Source organism: Triticum dicoccoides, chromosome 5B (genome assembly GCF_002162155.2).
Source record: "Triticum dicoccoides isolate Atlit2015 ecotype Zavitan chromosome 5B, WEW_v2.0, whole genome shotgun sequence".
NCBI classification, from domain to species: domain Eukaryota; kingdom Viridiplantae; phylum Streptophyta; class Magnoliopsida; order Poales; family Poaceae; genus Triticum; species Triticum dicoccoides.
This window is the reverse complement of record NC_041389.1, coordinates 145,269,337-145,286,597: the sequence shown is the minus strand read 5'-3', so window position 1 is coordinate 145,286,597 and position 17,261 is coordinate 145,269,337. Positions and strand designations below refer to the sequence as shown.

At 45.8% G+C, this 17,261-nt stretch overlaps 1 protein-coding gene across 1 annotated transcript; it reads left to right on the top strand.

The window, feature by feature from the left end:
• Positions 1-6,943: 6,943 nt before the first annotated feature.
• Positions 6,944-7,390, top strand: LOC119313081. The gene is made up of 2 exons (XM_037588900.1): positions 6,944-7,007; positions 7,141-7,390. Exons 1-2 carry the CDS (start codon positions 6,944-6,946, stop codon positions 7,335-7,337), a joined length of 261 nt encoding a protein of 86 aa, XP_037444797.1. The 3' UTR covers positions 7,338-7,390.
• Positions 7,391-17,261: the final 9,871 nt, after the last annotated feature.

The window sequence follows — 17,261 nt, the reverse complement described above, 5'->3', positions numbered from 1 at the left end:
CCCCCCACCCAGCAGAAATGAGGTGATGCTTTTGAGTAGGTATGCATATTTAGGATCGATGTGAACGTTTTGTGTTGCAATGGGTATTGTGATGCATATTTAGGATGAATTGATGATGGGTATGATCAACAATGGCCAAGTACCTCCAATATTTCACAATGGTGATAAAAATACGCCAATGTATGATGTTAGGCAACCATCTCAAATCAAGAAGGTGGCGAAGTGAGGAAGTGCATACACCTGGAAGGAAGATATGTTGTTTTGCACGACTTGTTTGCATGTGAGATGAGATGGATCCAATATGTGGAACGGAGCAAAAGAGTTCTAAATATTGGAAGAAAAATCACGACTACTACCATGAGTTCATCAAATCGCAAGCGACCACAATGAGACCACGCTCGCTCATACTGTAGATGGTATGCCATGCAAGAATGAGTCAACATTTTTTGGGGTCCACATACGCAAGTGACAAATAAAAAATCGACATTTTCCCTCTCCTCCCGGGCCGCTCGTGCGAGCGGCTTCGGAGGACCCCAAACCCTATCCTTCAGGCGGCCCGATCTCCCTCCCCCGGCCGCTGCCGCTGCCGGCGCCGGCGGTGGCGGCCACGCCCGACGAGTGATGGAGGCGCTCCCTGACGTGCACTTTCGCGCGGAGGCGGGTCGTCCCCGGGGAGGCGTTGGTGGTGGGTGTCCGGCGGCACGAGTCTCGTCGGGCTTCGCCGGCGCACGGCGGGGATCGTGGAGGAGAGGTGGGCTTTGGTGAGGCTGGCAGCACGACAGTGGAGCAGGGCGGCGCGTCAACGCAACTTGGAGGCAGCGGCGCGAGATCTCGGCCTTGGAGGCGGTGGCGCTATGAAGGCTCGGTCAGGAAGGAGCTCCTGGCGAGTAGTGGGCGGCCGACCTCCTCCTAGCTGGGGCGTGCGTTGGTGCCCTCCCGGCGATGCTGGCGTCCGAGTGGAGCGTGGAGGGCGGGTCAGATCTGTGCCTCTGCTCAGGTTCGATCTGGGCCTGGGGCTAGGGTCGTAGCGTGGGTGTCCCCTGGAGCGGGTGATTCTATCGCGGTGATCCTGGTCCATGCCCGAGGTGCCGGGAGGCTGCTGGCCGGGTTGATGGTGGATGATTGGGCCGCGTTCTCTCTGCTGTGTGTGGTGTCGATGAACCACAGTTGTGCAGCTTCGACGGCGAGGTGCTGCGTTGGCGGCGGTGTGAGGCTACAAGGACGGTGCTGCCCCGGGCCTTGGAGGTGCGGAGATATGCGGCGATACAGATGAAAATCCTGTCCGGTTGCCGGGCCGGCGGCGATGTCTTCCGCGGATGTCATTCCCCTTCTTGGAGGCGTCGCTGAGGTGTTGCTATCTTCCTCGCTTGGTGTTGGGTTGTTGTCTCCGGGCGAAAGCCTTGATTCTGTGCAGGGTCGGCACGATGGCGCGTCCTCGACGTCGTCCCTCTGTTGGGAGCATCGTGTCTGGGGATACGGTCTGGAGGTCCTTCATTGTGCTCCTCCGGTGTTCGCCGCTGTCCATGATGGATCTTCTGCGGCACAATGTACGGTCGTCGCTAGTGATTCCAAGACTGCGCCTTTCTCCGGTCTGATCGAGTCCCACCATACACTTGCCACCTCCTTTAGGCATAAAGGGTGGATGGAGCGCCGACAAGGGAAGCTTGGCAGGAGCTACGGTTCTTCGGAGGTGACCGGCGTAGGTTGAGACGTGGCATGGTTCTTCTGTTTTGGTCAGGCTCTTTTGCGTTGTAGTTGTTTTGTCGTGGTGGCTATCTTTGGACTAGCCAGGTGTGGAGTGCGCGCTATACTTGTTGTTCGCAATGAGTTGTACTCCCTCTGTTCCAAAATAGATGACTCAACTTTATACTAACTTTAGTATAAAGTTGGGTCATCTATTTTGGAACGGAGGGAGTAGTTATTTTGTACTTGAAATTCTCTCTTCTATAAAGCTATGGTACACAATTTGTGTACTTTTAAAAAACAAATAAAAAATCCAAGTGCATTGGGAGTCGGAAGCCATTCGATTTTCGCCACTTTACATTGATCATCATGTTTGTTTTCTTGCTTTATATGTTGAAATATGTTGATCTGTGGTTCATTTGATAGTTGAGCTTGGCGGTGACATTGTACCAACAAATTGACAGGAGGCCATTTACGTTGTCACATTGTTGGATGAAGTTGAACGACACTAGTAAATGGAGTGAACTTGTTAGAGAACTCAAAAGCCCCAACAAGAAGCAAAAAACAAATGATGGCTGAAGCTCCCAGCAATTTATTAGGGCAGATGAAGAGGATGTGACAAGTGGAGGTGCAATTGCACTAGCGATCAACGTGAAAAGAATGAAGGGAAATAAGTGGGAAAATATAATGCAAAGTATGATGGAGGGCAAGCGCAATTTCGGCCTCGTGGGTGGAAATCATTATCAGTGTCAAAACCGGCGGATCGCGGGTAGGGAGTCCCGAGCTGTTGATCTTGGATCAATGGGGAACAAGGGACGAAGGACACGGTGTTTACCCAGGTTCGGACCCTCTCTAAGAGGTAAAACCCTACGCCTGGCTTGATTATATTGAAGGGTATAGGATGATTACAGAGTCGATCTACCATGAGATCATATGAACTAAACCCTAGGCAAGTAGGATGATGGGTGTTGTTCTAGCCTCTACGGTCTAAACCCCGTTGTTAACATAGACACCAGGGGTACTAGGGCTACACATGGTCGGTTACAAGGAAGGGATAAACATGTTGATTCTTATCTTTTCTGCCTTGGAGGACACACCAAGGCACCAAAGGCTTCCAGTCCGGATACGAAGTCTCTTCACAGTTTAGTCTTCTAGTAGTTCATAGACTTCAAAGAGAGAAGGTGGTCATCAAAGCAAGGAGAGCGACTACCGAGGCTTAGCAAGTTGTACTTGCAAGGATCACTACGGAGTTGAGGGGATGACACTAGCATTATTAATTATGATGCTAAGAAGTAGTTCCACACAATGTGTATCAACATCAATGCCCACCATCAACTTTGATTGATTCAATTTTTTGACTATGTTTGAATTGTTAAGTTGTTTGACTTGTTGAATGGTTTGCGCTTCATATTTATCAGTGAGATGTCTTCAAATAGTTTGGGCCAATTTTTATAGTTGAAATAATGAAAACAGTGAAGATATGAAAAAGGGCCAAATACATGGGTGAGGACAAATGCAGGATGATGCCCTTAGGCATCACTATTTTGGTAGACAAATGAGTTCTATCAGCGGACATGGACGGACATGTCCACGGACAAATGAGGGAGGTCATTTGATGAATCCCCTTGTCCACAGACAAATGAAAAATAGTTAGATGAATGCCCTTAGAAATGAACTAACAGTTCAAACAAAAATATAATTCTCCCAATTTGTAGTAAAATGAGACTCTGTATGTTTTAACGTTATCACATAAACATTGAAACATGTATGCGTACCAAGTTCAAACACACAATATGTAATGTAACAACATTAAGAAAATACTTCTCGAGATATAGTCCATAACTATAAGAAGGTTGACAGTGAGGGGTTGGCAACAATATGCCTAAGAGGATTCAAGACATCATCCCCACCAACGTGCTTCACAAACTCCCCAGGGGTGAGGAAGCTACCATGACAGACATAAACAATCCTCATGCCCTCGTCGTCTTGCCTGTACTTATATAGAAGCCACCGATCTTCTTATCCCCATGCCCTTCTACTTTGGAATACACCACTAGCATGTCCTACATTATGCTCTTCCTTGTGTGATCGGTGCTACTTGTCCTCATTGTAAAGGACCCAAGCGTCCTTGATGGTAGCTACTCTGGCATCACACTATTGGGTGGCCTCCAACTGTTGCCATCATTGAAGGAGGAATCATGTTATTTTTGTTGGTATTTCCAGAGGTCGAACTCCAAGCATGTGTGGATTGAGAACACAAGGGAAAGATTTGAGTTCCATTGACCGGCAATGTGGTAATAAACAAGGACACTGACTTATGCCCCATTAGGTTGATTATCTATTTTGTTCATTTGCTTTGCAACCTTTCACATCATCCACCACAAGTTATTCCGTATAAGTATCAAGAACATATATTGGAAATTAATCATAATACACAACTCATGCACACAACCATCATCCCTCATAGAAACATCACATGTCTATCAGAACATTGGACATGCATTTATTGTGTTCTTTTTTAAAATAAAATGTATTATTAATTTGATAACATAGTCACTCCAATCTTTGTCCAGTAGACACAACACACAAGTTGGTATTGACTCGAACAGAACACCAGTACTCAATCTCCGTAACATATACTCCCCCGTAAACTAATATAAGAGCGTTTGGAATACTAAAGTAGTAATCTAAGAGCATCTTTGGCCGTTGGCCCCCCAGGAGGGGCTAAAAATCGCCCCCTGGGGGCGCACCGACGCTAACCGGCGCGCTGGAGGCGTGATGCCCCCAGTCGCGGCGCCCACGTTTTTTTGGAAAAGTTGAATACGGCGCAAACACGGCTCAAATTTAACGCAAACATCGGCGAGTTCGTTCAAATTTAAACATATTTTACAAAAAAAAAAGAAAAAACTACTAGGGGCTGCCCCTCGTCGTCTCCATCGCCGCTCCTCGCCGTCTACCTCGCCGCTCCCCGCCGCCCGCCGCCCGCCGCCCGCCCTTGCAGTTCTACATGCCGAGGAGGCTGTAGAACCGCGTGTAGTCGCCGCCGCCGTCGTCGGCGGCGGCGGCGACGCAGCCTCCTCCGCCGCCGTCCCTGCTGCATTCCTCCCCCGGTTGGCGCGGCAGGTTGGACGGTCCGGGGGCGTCCTCGTCGTCGTCGCTGTCGAGGATCACGACGCCGTGCTCGTCCTCGCGCCCACGCTTGCGGGCTTCTATCTCCTCCAGGGCCCGGCGCTGCCGGACCATCTCGTCGCGGAGGTAGTCGTCTCGCGCCCACTGCATGGCGTCCTCGTCGGAGAAGCCGCGCCGGGCTATCTCCTCGTACTCCGCGGGGAGGCCGGGCTCCGGCTTGGGCTCGACGAGGACGAAGCGGCCGGGGGGGGGGGGGGTGGAGTCGCCGATGCGGATGCCGGAGCTGCGGGTGCGCGCGCTGACAGACGTGTCCTGGGGCTCCGGCTTGACGGGGCGGAGGCAGGGAGAGCCCGACGAGCGGCCGAACAAGGAGAAGGACGCCCCAGGCCGCTCCATGCGCCTCGGCATCCAGGAGCTCCCACAACGGCGTGAGAAGGACGGGGGAGCGGGGTACTCGAGGCGCGGTGTGTTGCCGCCCTCGATGTACTCGAGGACGGCCTCCAACGTGCGGCCGGGCACGCCCCACCACCGGCGCCGGCCCTCGGAGTTGAGCCTGCCGGAGGGCACGACGCCGTTCGCCTCGAGCTGCTCAGCGTGGCGGCGGCGGAAGTAGGGCTCCCAGAGCAGGCTGTCGGCGGTGTACCGCGGGCCTTCCCTCACCAGAGATGCGCGGATACGTGCGATCTCCGCATGCCGCGCCGCCCTGGTGGGTGGTGGTGGCACCGGCATGCCGCCGGCGCTGATCCTCCACGCCCCGGGCACCCGCATGTCCGGCGGGGCCGGGTACTCGGCCTCGAAAAGGAGGCGAGCCTCGTCCTCGTGAAGATGGCGGCGCCCGAAGCCATTTGTCGCCGCGCCGTCGCCTGGGAAGCGCTCGGCCATTCTTCTGAACTGGAGACGGCGAGAGATGGGAGGGGGAGAAATGGGCGCGTCGATGGTGGAGTATCTGTGCGTGTCTCCGGTGCGCTGGTTGTCGGCTTGTATAGGCGGAGGCGCCGTGTGGTAGGCTTGGCCGGCGCGTTATGCGTGGCGGGAGGCGTGGCGCGCGAGGGGACGCGCGTCGACCGGCCTTCACTGCGCCGCCTGTGAGACATCAATGGAGGCTGAACGGCGCGGCAGCGCGCGCAGCTTTGGCATTGATTCGCCTCGGGAAACGAGGCGATGAGGACGACGAAGTGGCGAGAAGAAAGTCGAGTCGCTGGCAAGGGGGCCCGCGGCTCTTCGCACCAAAAATGATTCGCCCGACGCCCACGAGCGCCCCCCAGCGCGTCGGGTTCGGGTTGGGTCCGCCGGCGCCAATTTCGGCCCGAGCCGGCGAAAACTGGGCCCTTGGGGGCGCGACTGGGCCGATTTTTTGGCGCCCGCGGCCGAAAAATCGCCTGGGGGGCCTTGTTGGGGGCGCGGCTGGAGATGCTCTAAATGCTCTTATATTATTTTACAGAGGGAGTACTTAGCAAGGACATGTGCTTATTCTGTAATGCTAATATGTAGACATTGATTTACATACCAAGGTTGTAAATTTTGTGTTTTGAAGATTAAGCGATGATCATTGGGGATGCACATTGGCTTGCCACATTTCATGCAACTCTGTGATCAACTAGATATTTACTTAGAAATTGATGCAGAACATATATTTTTTGTTCTCCAAAATGGTGACCGTAAGTTGTTTTCTCTTGATGAAAAATAGTTGATCCATGTTATACAGTTGAGTTAGTTGTATGTGTTGTCACAAATGGACCACAAGGTTAGGATGTTCATATTGATCACAAAACATATTAAACACATGTTTCTTTATATACCATACTAAGATACAATTAATGTGTTAGTGGAGTTGTATCTGGTCACTTATTTAATGCTTAAGATACAAGTTTAAGATATTATGCATTGGGAGTGCCTTAAAGATGTAAATGAGGCATTATTTCTTTTTCGCTTGAATTCGCAAGAGCCTTGCATATATTCTATTTTTCTTTGCGCTGCTTGCATATCTCATGCATTTTTTCTCCATTTGAGGTGACCATTAGATGTTGTGACACGTCTTCGTGATATAATTTCCTGTCAGGGACACCCCTGTTTTTCTTAACATGTATAAAGAAACAACTCTCCCTTAGGGCCTCTTCAATACATGCTAGATATGGAGATACCGATGAAAGCAGCGGCTTCCGGCCTCCTCCTATGGCTACTTTTCACGCCTTGTGGTAAAGCAACCTCTCACTCACTAATGTATTCATGGTTTACTTCATTGGTTCAGGCCACTCCACTGCACCACATAGCTAGGCACAATTCACTCACAACATGTATTTTCAGGGTCGGTGTCGCCTATGCTTGGAGTTGGACTTGAAGCGGACGAATGTTGGGTCCTAAGTCGTGTGTACTACTACTACTGCATGAGGACTGCCAAATGCAGGAGAGTTTGCCAAGAGCACCAGTTCATTGACGGGCGCTGCTGGTGGAAGTTTCCTTATTTGGTGCCCTTGTGCGAGTGCTTGCGCCCGGAATGCGCTCCTCCGACAATACTAGATCCTTAAGAATAATCCCCGAAATATGCTTGCTAGCATGTTGCATTGGTTGTACCATTTGTGTCGTTATTAGCAGCTAGCTGGTGACTTGCCCAACTGCGCGGTTAATGATAATGAACTGGTACTAAATATATTGTTGTCTTTAACATGTTTTATAATTTAGCTGAGCATAATTAAGGCAGTAGGAACTATTCTTTTGTCACATAGAGGAGACGGTTCAACACTTGTTTTTTGACTCCCGCTTTGCACATGATTTTTACTCCACACAATTGAGTTATGGGTTATTTTGACTACATTGGGGGTCCATTAGAAGAGTATAGTTGTAAAAGCCCGAGGCTTGAAGGATCTTGTAGTAGGAGGAGGACAACTCGGTGTTGTTGCCGTCGGCTTGCAGCTTGAAGTACCACCACTGGTGGGTGTACCTCAAGTGTATGGCGCCACACTTGGAGAAGCACGTGTATATGATCCAAAGTGTCTTGATGTGCATGATGAGTACTTAGAGTACTTAATGTCAACTTGCACTTGGAGCTCCACTTTGGTTGCTCGATGGATTAGCTTGAGAAGGTTAGAGCATGGTTGAAAGCCAACATTATTGGGTGGTTGAGACTATTCAAGAATCTTGCCATAGATTGCTCCTCGACTTATTTCACATTTGCTCTTATCATTACAATCTCCATCTCCTTATAGTATTCTTCCACGGATTTCGTGCCTTGCCTTAGAGTTTGCAACTTCTTGAAGAGGTCTCTAGTATGGTGTGTAGGTACAAATCTTGCTCTCATAACTTGCTTCATGTCATCCGAAGTGGTGATAGTGTTAAGCTTCATGCACTAGCCAAAGCAACCAAAATTACGCACTGATGCAGGGGCTAGTGCAACTGTAACACCCCCTCTCACGTGTGACGGGGAAGACAAGTCAACACGTGCAACCTTAAGAGAGTGACAGTGCGCGAAACTCATGCATGACTCAAGAGGCCTCTACGTGGACACAAAAGGGGGTTACCAGCAATTTTTAATAAATTGCAAAAGTCAGGATTTGAACTCATGACTTTGGCTCTAATACCATGTTAAGCTTCATGCACTAGTCAACGCAACCAAAAGTCCGAACTGATGAAAAGGATAGTGCAATCCACATATACTGTAACAGATAGGAGGTTCTCCTTTGTTCTCTTCTTCATTCAATCACTTGCTGCCACCAAATGAGAACATACCCGTCGAACTCAAGAGAATCCATTGCCATCTTCTTCGCGTCATCAAAGTTGTGCATGCGAAAGATTCTACCCACTTTAGGTACCTGCGAAAGGTATTCTTCAAAATCAATTATACCTAAGAATTTTGGCATTGTAAACTTTAGCTTGCCCAAGCACTCTTCATCTTTGCGATTGTTGCAAGGTTGGCGTTGCTCTTGACATAGAGGAAAATGAATGTCTCGATGCTCCTCATGATATTCTTGATGTCGGAAACGAGTTGTGTTCACCATAAACAACAATTCACTCCTCGTGTAGAGCCTCTTTATCTTGGCGCTTTTATAGTTCCCTTTGGTTCCTCAATTGGCAAAGCTTTGCTACTTCTTGAGCTTGCGTTGGTTTTTCCCCTGAAGAGGAAAGGGTGATACAACAAAGTAGAGATAAGTATTTCCCTCAGTTGAGAACCAAGGTATAAATCCAGTAGGAGGAACACACAAGTCTCCAATAATTGCACCTACACAAACAAACAAATTCTTTCACCCAACGCGATAAAGGGGTTGTCCCTTACGGTTATTTGCAAGGATGAGATATGATAGTGATAAATATAAAAGATAAGTAAAAGAGCAAAATAAGATAAAGGTAAATAAATTGCAACAAGGTATTTTAGGGTTTTTGGTTTTGTAGTTCTAAAAATAATATGATAAAAGATGGACCCGGGGGCCATAGTTTTCACTAGAGGCTTCTCTCTTGAAAGAAATCATACGGTGGGTAAACAAATTACTGTTGAGCAATTGATAGAAAGCGCATAGTTATGATGATATCCAAGGCAATTATCATGCATATATGCATCATGTCCGAGACAAGTAAACGGACTCCTGCATGCATCTACTACTATTACTTCACACATCGACCGCTATCCAACATGCATCTAGTGTATTAAGTTAACAAGAATGGAGTAACGCTTTAAGTAAGATGACATGATGCAGAGGGATAGATCCAATCAATATGAACAAACCCATCTTTTTATCCATAACGGAAACAATACAAATACGTGTCATGTCGCTTTCTATCACTGGGATTGAGCACCGCGAGATTGAACGCACTACAAAGAACCTCTCCCATTGCAAGAAAAATTAATCTAGTTGGCCAAACCAAATCAATAAATCAGAGAGAAATATAAAGCTATATAAATCATGCATAAAAGTGTTCAGAAAAGACTCAAATACTATTCATAGATAATCTGATCATAAACCCACAATTCATCGGATCTTAACAAATGCACCACAAAAGAAGATTACATTGAATAGATCTCCAAGAACATCAAGGAATTGTATTGAAAATCAAAGAGAGAGAAGAAGCCATCTAGCTACTAGCTATGGACCCGTAGGTCTGTGGTAAACTACTCGCACATCATCGGAAGGGCAACAAGGTTTATGTAGAAGCCCTCCGTGATTGAATCCCCCTCCAGTGGAGTACCAAAAAAGGCTCCAAGATGGTATCTCACGAGCACAGAAGCTTGCGGTAGTGGAAACATATTTTTGGTGTGCCCTCTGGTCTTGGAGGAATATTTGGGTATTTATAGAATAAAATTAGGGTTGGAAGTGCCACGCCTCCACAAGCTTGCCCCCCCTAGGGCGTGCCCTCTGAGCTTGTGGCGATCTCATGGCTCTTCTGGCCTCCTCCTGAAGCTTCCAAGGTGTCTTATGGTCCAATAAAAATTGTTAAAAAGTTCCATTCCATTTGGACTCCGTTTGGTATTGATTTTCTGTTAAGACAAAAACAAGGAAAAAACAACAACTGGCACTGGGCACTAGGTTAATAGGTTAGTCCTAAAATATGATATAAAATAGCATAATAATGCATATAAAACAACCAAGATCGATAATATAATATCATGGAACAATAAAAAAAATTATAGATACGTTGGAGACGTATCAAGCATTCCCAAGGTTAATTCGTGCTCGTCCTCGAGTAGGTAAATGATAAAAACATTTTTTTTGATGTGGAATGCTACCTAACATGTTTATCATGTAATCTTTCTTTATGTGGCATGAATGTTCAGATCCATTTGGTTCAAAATGAACATTTAATATTGACATAAAAACAATAATACTTAAAGCATACTAGAAAGCAATCATGTCTTTTCAAAATATCACGGCCAAAGAAAGCTATCCCTATAAAATTTTATAGTCTTATCATGCTCCATCTTCTTAACACAAAGTATTTATCATGCACAACCCCGAGGACAAGCCAAGCAATTGTTTTAATGCGCTTCAGCTTTTTCAACTCTCACACAATACATGAGCATGAGCCATGGATATATCACTATGGGTGGAATAGAGTAATGTTGGAGGTTGTGTGGAGAAGACAAAAAAGAAGAAAGTCTCACATTGACGAGGCTAATCAACAAACTATGGAGATGGCCATCAATTGATATAGATGCAAGGAGTAGGGATTTCCATGCAACAGATGCACTAGAGCTATAAGTATATGAAAGCTCAAAAGAAAACTAAGTGGGTGTGCGTCCAACTTTCTTGCTCATGAAGACCTCGGGCATTTGAGGAAGCCCATCATTGAAATATACAAGCCAAGTTTTATAAAGAAAAATTCCCACTAGTAATATATGAAAGTGTCAAAATAGGAGACTTTCTATCATGAAGAACATGGTGCTACTTTGAAGCACAAGTGTCGAAAAGGATAGTAACACTGTCCCTTCTCTCTTTTTCTCTCATTTTCGTTTTTTCTCCTTTTTTTTGTCGGGCACTTTGGCCTCTGTTTTTTTCTTGGGCTCATTTGGCCTCTTTATTTATTTATTTATTTATTCGTTTAAGTCTGAAGTCTCATGCAGACTTGTGGGGGAATCATAGTCTCCATCATCCTTTCTTCACATGTGACAATGCTCTAATAATGAATAATGATCATCATACTTCTACTTACTTACAACTAAAAAATTACAACTCAATACTAGAACAAAAATATGACTCTATATGAATGCCTCTGGCAGTGTACCATGATGTGCAATGATCTAGCATGACATGTATAAAAAATATGAACAGTGGCCAAACCACAAATACTATGTCAACTATGTGATCATGCAAAGCAATATGACAATGATGATATGTGTCATAATAAAATGGAATGGTGGAAGTTTCATGGCAATATATCTCAGAATGACTATGGAAATGTCATAATAGGTAGGTATGATGGCTGTTTTAAGGAAGATATAAAGAGGCTTATGTGTGATAGCGTATCATATCACGGAGTTTGGGTGCACTGGTGAAGTTTGCACCACAAATCGAGGTGAGAAGGGGAAACACACGTTACCGAAGAGGCTAGCAAAATGCGAGAAGGTAAGAGTGTGTATAATCCATGGACTCAACACTAGTCATAAATAACTCACATACTTATTACAAAAATTTATTAGCCCTCGAATTAAGGTACTACCATGCATGCTCCTAGGGGGATATATTGGTAGGAAAAGACCATCGCTCGTCCCCGATCACCACTCATAAGGAAGACAATCAATAATAAATCATGCTTCAATTTCATAGCATAACAAGAGACCATACATGCATGCTTCGGGAATCACAAACCTTAACACAAATATTTTTACTAAACCACAATTTACTACTAGCATGACTCTAATATCACCATCTTTATGTCTCAAAACAAACGCAAGGAATCAAACTTCTCATATATTCAATGATCTTCATGAAAGTTTTTATTATATCCGTCTTAAATACCCATCATATTAGGACTAAATTCATAACCCAAGAAAATTGCCATACTATTTATAAGACTCTCAAAATAATATAAGTGAAGCATGAGAGTTCATCAATTTCTTTAAAATATAGCCACTGTCATGCTCTAAAAGATATAAGTGAAGCACTAGAGCAACTGCCTAGTTCAAAAGATATAAGTGAAGCTCAAAGAGTATTCTAACAAATTCATGATTAATGTGTGTACCTCTCAAAAAGTTGTGTCCAGCAAGGATGATTGTGGCAAACTAAAAAGCAAATAAAGCAAAGACTCATATCATACACGACGCTCCAAGCAAAACACATATCATGTAGTGAATAAAAATATTTTTTTCGCGAATACGTAAAATACTTACGTATCATTGGATTGATAGAAGGAAAATGTTGTAGCAGTTACAAATGTGAGCTCGCAAGCACATACACGCCAACCCGATGAGCGAGACACACAAGCGCAACCAAGCTAAGGCGTGCGTGACACTAAAGAAGAATGTCCTATATCTCGCCGATGAGGTGGCCAAGTCCCCTGGCCCCGGCGCAAGCCCATGCTCTAGCGTCTTCCTTGATTAGCTCGACGAGTCACAAAATTGAAGGCCGGTTGTTGTTGAACATGCATCCATTGCGGTGTTTCCAGAGCCTCCAAGCCGTGAGGATGAAGAGAGTTGTGAGGCCTCGACGTAAGGCCATCAAGGGATCCCGAATGGATGCGGCAAACCAATCACGGAATTCTGATTCTGGAGATGGTAGGTTGGTGGTGGATCGGCACCACGATAGGATCTCATTCCAAACTTGTCTGGTGAAGGAGAAGCCCGCTAGTATATGTTGCATAGTCTCTGGGTCTTGGTCACATAGGAGATAAAGGGGGGCGTGCGACATACCATGGCGTGCCAGTCTATCCGTCCTCCAGCACCGCCCCTGGTAGGCAAGCCATAAGAGGATCTTGACACGTAGCGGCGCCCATGATCTCAAAGTCAGACGCCATTCAGGCTTGATAGTCAATCCAGAGAATAGGGCAAGGTAGCACGACTTGGCAGAGTACGTGCCAGTCGGCGTCCACCGCCAAAGGATGCAGTCCGAGACGTCGGAGAGTTAGATGTCGCGAAGCTTGGCCCAGAGCGTGACGTACTGGATCAGGGCCTCGATGCCAAGAGCGCCATGTATATCCCACACCCAATGGCGGTTGGTTGAGGGCGTCGCTGCACGCTGCAAGTCTTGCATCGACGGTGAGGGATCAAAGTGTGGATGAGGGGAGCAATCTCACTAATGCACAAGCCGTCCAGCCAGTGGTCCTCGCAGAAGGAGCACACCCTGCCATCCCCAAGCTCCCAGCAGGTCGACGCATGGAAGATGGCGCGAACCTCTTGTGTGCAGGGAATGTGGAGGTGACGCCAAGGCCTGGAAGGGTCAGTCTTGCGCAGCCAAAGCCACCTAGCCTCAAGCGCATGCCCAGTCCGGAGCAAGTCAGGAACGCCCATGCCACCGAAGGCAATCGATCGACAAACCTTGCCCCAGCTCACAAGACAGTGTCCACCACTCACGATCTTCCTACCATGCCATAAGAAGCACGGACTAGTCGGTTCATGTGCTTGAGAATCACAAGATTGATAGCCATGGCGATGACGATGTGAGTCTGCATGGCACAAAAGACGTGTCACACCATAGCCAATCGTTCACCACGAGAAAGCATTGAAGCCCACAAGGTTGAGAGCTTCTTCTCGAGCTTGTCCACGTAAGGCTGCAAGGCGTTGGTGGGGATATTGCGGATAGGCAGCGGGAGTCCAATATACTTCATCAGGAAATCCGAGATTGGGCACGGGAAATGGCTGGCAATGGAGTCATTGAAGGAAATATGCCCTAGAGGCAATAATAAAGTTATTATTTATTTCCTTAATTCATGATAAATGTTTATTATTCATGCTAGAATTGTATTAACCGGAAACTTAGTACATGTGTGAATACATAGACAAAACATATAGTCCCTAGTATGCCTCTACTTAACTAGCTCGTTAATCAAAGATGGTTATGTTTCCTAACCATAGACATGTGTTGTCATTTGATAAAGGGGATCACATCATTAGGAGAATGGTGTGATGGACATGACCCATCCGTTAGCTTAGCATTTTGATCGTGTCAGTTTCATCGCTACTGCTTTCTTCAGGACTTATACAAGTTCCTCAGACTATGAGATTATGCAACTCCCGAATATCGGAGGAACACTTTTTGTGCTACCAAACGTCACAACGTAAACGGGTGATTATAAAGGTGCTCTACAGGTGTCTCCGAAGGTGTTTGTTCGGTTGGCATAGATCGAGATTAGGATTTGTCACTCCGTGTTTTGGAGAGGTATCTCTGGGCCCTCTCGGTAATACTCATCACTATAAGCCTTGCAAGTATTGTGACTAATGAGTTAGTTGCGGGATGAAGTATTACGGAACGAGTAAAGAGACTTACCGGTAACGAGATTGAACTAGGTATTAAGATACCGACGATCGAATCTCGGGCAAGTAACATACCGATGACAAAGGGAACAACATATGTTGTTATGCGGTTTGGTCGATAAAGATCTTCGTAGATTATGTAGGAACCAATATGAGCATCCAGGTTCTGCTATTGGTTATTGACCGGAGACATGTCTCAGTCATGTCTACATAATTCTCGAACCCGTAGGGTCCGCACGCTTAACGTATCATTAATTTTTTATTGTTCCATGCTATTGTAGTATCAGTCATGGATGTTTTATATGCAATTATATGCTATTTTATACCAATCTTTGGGACAAACCTATTAACCCAGTGCCAATTTTGTTTTCTGCTTATTTTTGGCTTTCCAAAAAATCAGTACCAAATGGAGGCCAAATGCTACAAACTTTTTGACGTTTTTTCTGGACATAAGAGACCCTGGAAGCTTTGGGAGGAGACCAGAGGATGAACGAGGAGACGACAAGGCAAACCGGCACGCCAGGGGGCCCTATTGCCTCGTGGGCCCCTTGAGGCTCCGTTTGACTGAATTCCACTTCTATAAATTCTCAAATATTGGAAACCAACAAAGAGCGACCCGGAATACTTTTCCGTTGCCGCAAGTCTCTGTCTTTTCATGATCCCATCGGCCTTTTTTGACACCCTGACGAAGGGGGGATCCATCATGGAGGGCTTCTACGTCAACCTTACTGGCCTGTCGATGACGCGTGAGTAGTTTACCACATACCTACGAGTCCATAGCTAGTATCTAGATGGTTTCTTCTCTCTCTTTGATCTTCAATACCATGTTCTCCTCGATGTTCTTGGAGTTCTTCTTTTGCGGTGTGTTTGTTGGGATCCGATGAATTGTGGGTTTATGATCTGAATATTCATAAGTAATTGAGTCTCTTCTGAACTTTGTTATGCATGATTGTTATAGCTTTGTATTTCTCCCCGATCTATCCGTTTGGTTTGGCCAACTAGATTGATTTATCTTCAGTGCGAGAGGTGCTTTGTGATGGGTTCAATCTTGCGGTGCTGTAGCCCAGTGACAGAAAGGGACAAGACATGCATTTGTATTGTTGCCCTTAAGGATAAAATGATGGGGTTTATTCATATTAGTTGAGTTTACTTTGTCTACATCATGTCACACTCTGTTTTTATTAACTTAATACTCTAGATGCATGTTGGATAGCGGTCGATGGGTGGAGTAATAGTAGTAGATGCAAGCAGGAGTCGGTCTACTTATCTCGGACGTGATGCCTATATACATGATCATTGCCTTGAATATCATCATAAATATGCGATTTCCTATCAGTTGCCCAACAGTAATTTGTTTACCCACTGTATATTATGTGTTCGAGAGAGAAGCCTCTAGTGAAAACTATGGCCCCCGAGTCTACAAATCATATATAAAAACCAAATATATATTTGCTGCAATTTTTACTTTCTTTTTATTTTATCTTTGCAATTTATCTATCTACCACTACAAGATTTAATCCTTACAAGTAACCGCCAATGGGATTGACCACCCTCTTGTTCGCGTTGGGTGCAAGTATTTGCTTTTGTGTGTGCAGGTGCTGTTCACGAGGCCTTGCGTGATTCTCCTACTGGATTGATAACCTTGGTTCTTACTGAGGGAAATACTTATCTCTACTGTATTGCATCTCCTCTTCTCTTCGAGGAAAATTCCAACGCAGCTCACAAGTAGCACGATGATGTATGTAAGATGCTAAACGCTATTCCTTATAAGCTCTTTGTATCTTTTTCTTCTGCTTAGAGTTTTTTTTTCAAATTCATCCTTTACAACACTGCTTGATGCTTGAGCCAAATGTAATACAAGTAATCAAGGTATGCATGGGAGTAACTTATAGCAAGCAACGTGATTCAACATTTCACTACGATGCACAGGTGATGAGGCCTAACAATTTTCAAAATGCTAGTGGGTAAGATACTGCAAAGGCTAGTGGGTATCAAGTTCAATGGCAAGGGGAGATAGTGGTTGACGGAATGGATACCTTCAACAACTATACCTTTGTCGCGAACGGAGGGTATATGACCTTGCTTCCGGTTGTGGTGTTAAGGGGTGGATGAATGTTGCCGGTGACAAATTATTGGCGGTGAAGAATGGCAGTGATGTTGATGTAGTCGTCCCTAAGTAGCCGAAACACCTTATAAAATGCAAGCCACAAGTTCAAATAACAATGAAATAAATGGCAAAGAAAAACAAGAAAAAATGGTGGGCTGGATGTCTCGGAGGGCCGGATGTCCGGGGGCTGTCAATCGTGGCAATTTGGGGATATCAGACTTCAAAATTGGATAGTGGAGAAGAAACATTTTGGAGCTATGGTGGTGGAATTTATGGGCGAAAGCTATTGGGAGGTTTGGGAAGGAAGATCCACTTGCAACACATCAAATCCATGGATCAAATCAAACAAAATCTCACAAGATCCAACAAAACCGCAAGAAATTGGGTAGGGCTATTTTTGCTGGAGATTTTTGAAATTAGGTGAAGACAATTAAAAGTAGGCTAGAAAGG

Bases quoted from the DNA above. Each gene is read 5' to 3' on its own strand.
- LOC119313081 (XM_037588900.1), top strand. From the start codon at position 6,944: ATGGAGATACCGATGAAAGCAGCGGCTTCCGGCCTCCTCCTATGGCTA. The intron at 7,008-7,140 runs GTAAAGCAACCT...CTATGCTTGGAG, and splicing joins GCTACTTTTCACGCCTTGTG to TTGGACTTGAAGCGGACGAA.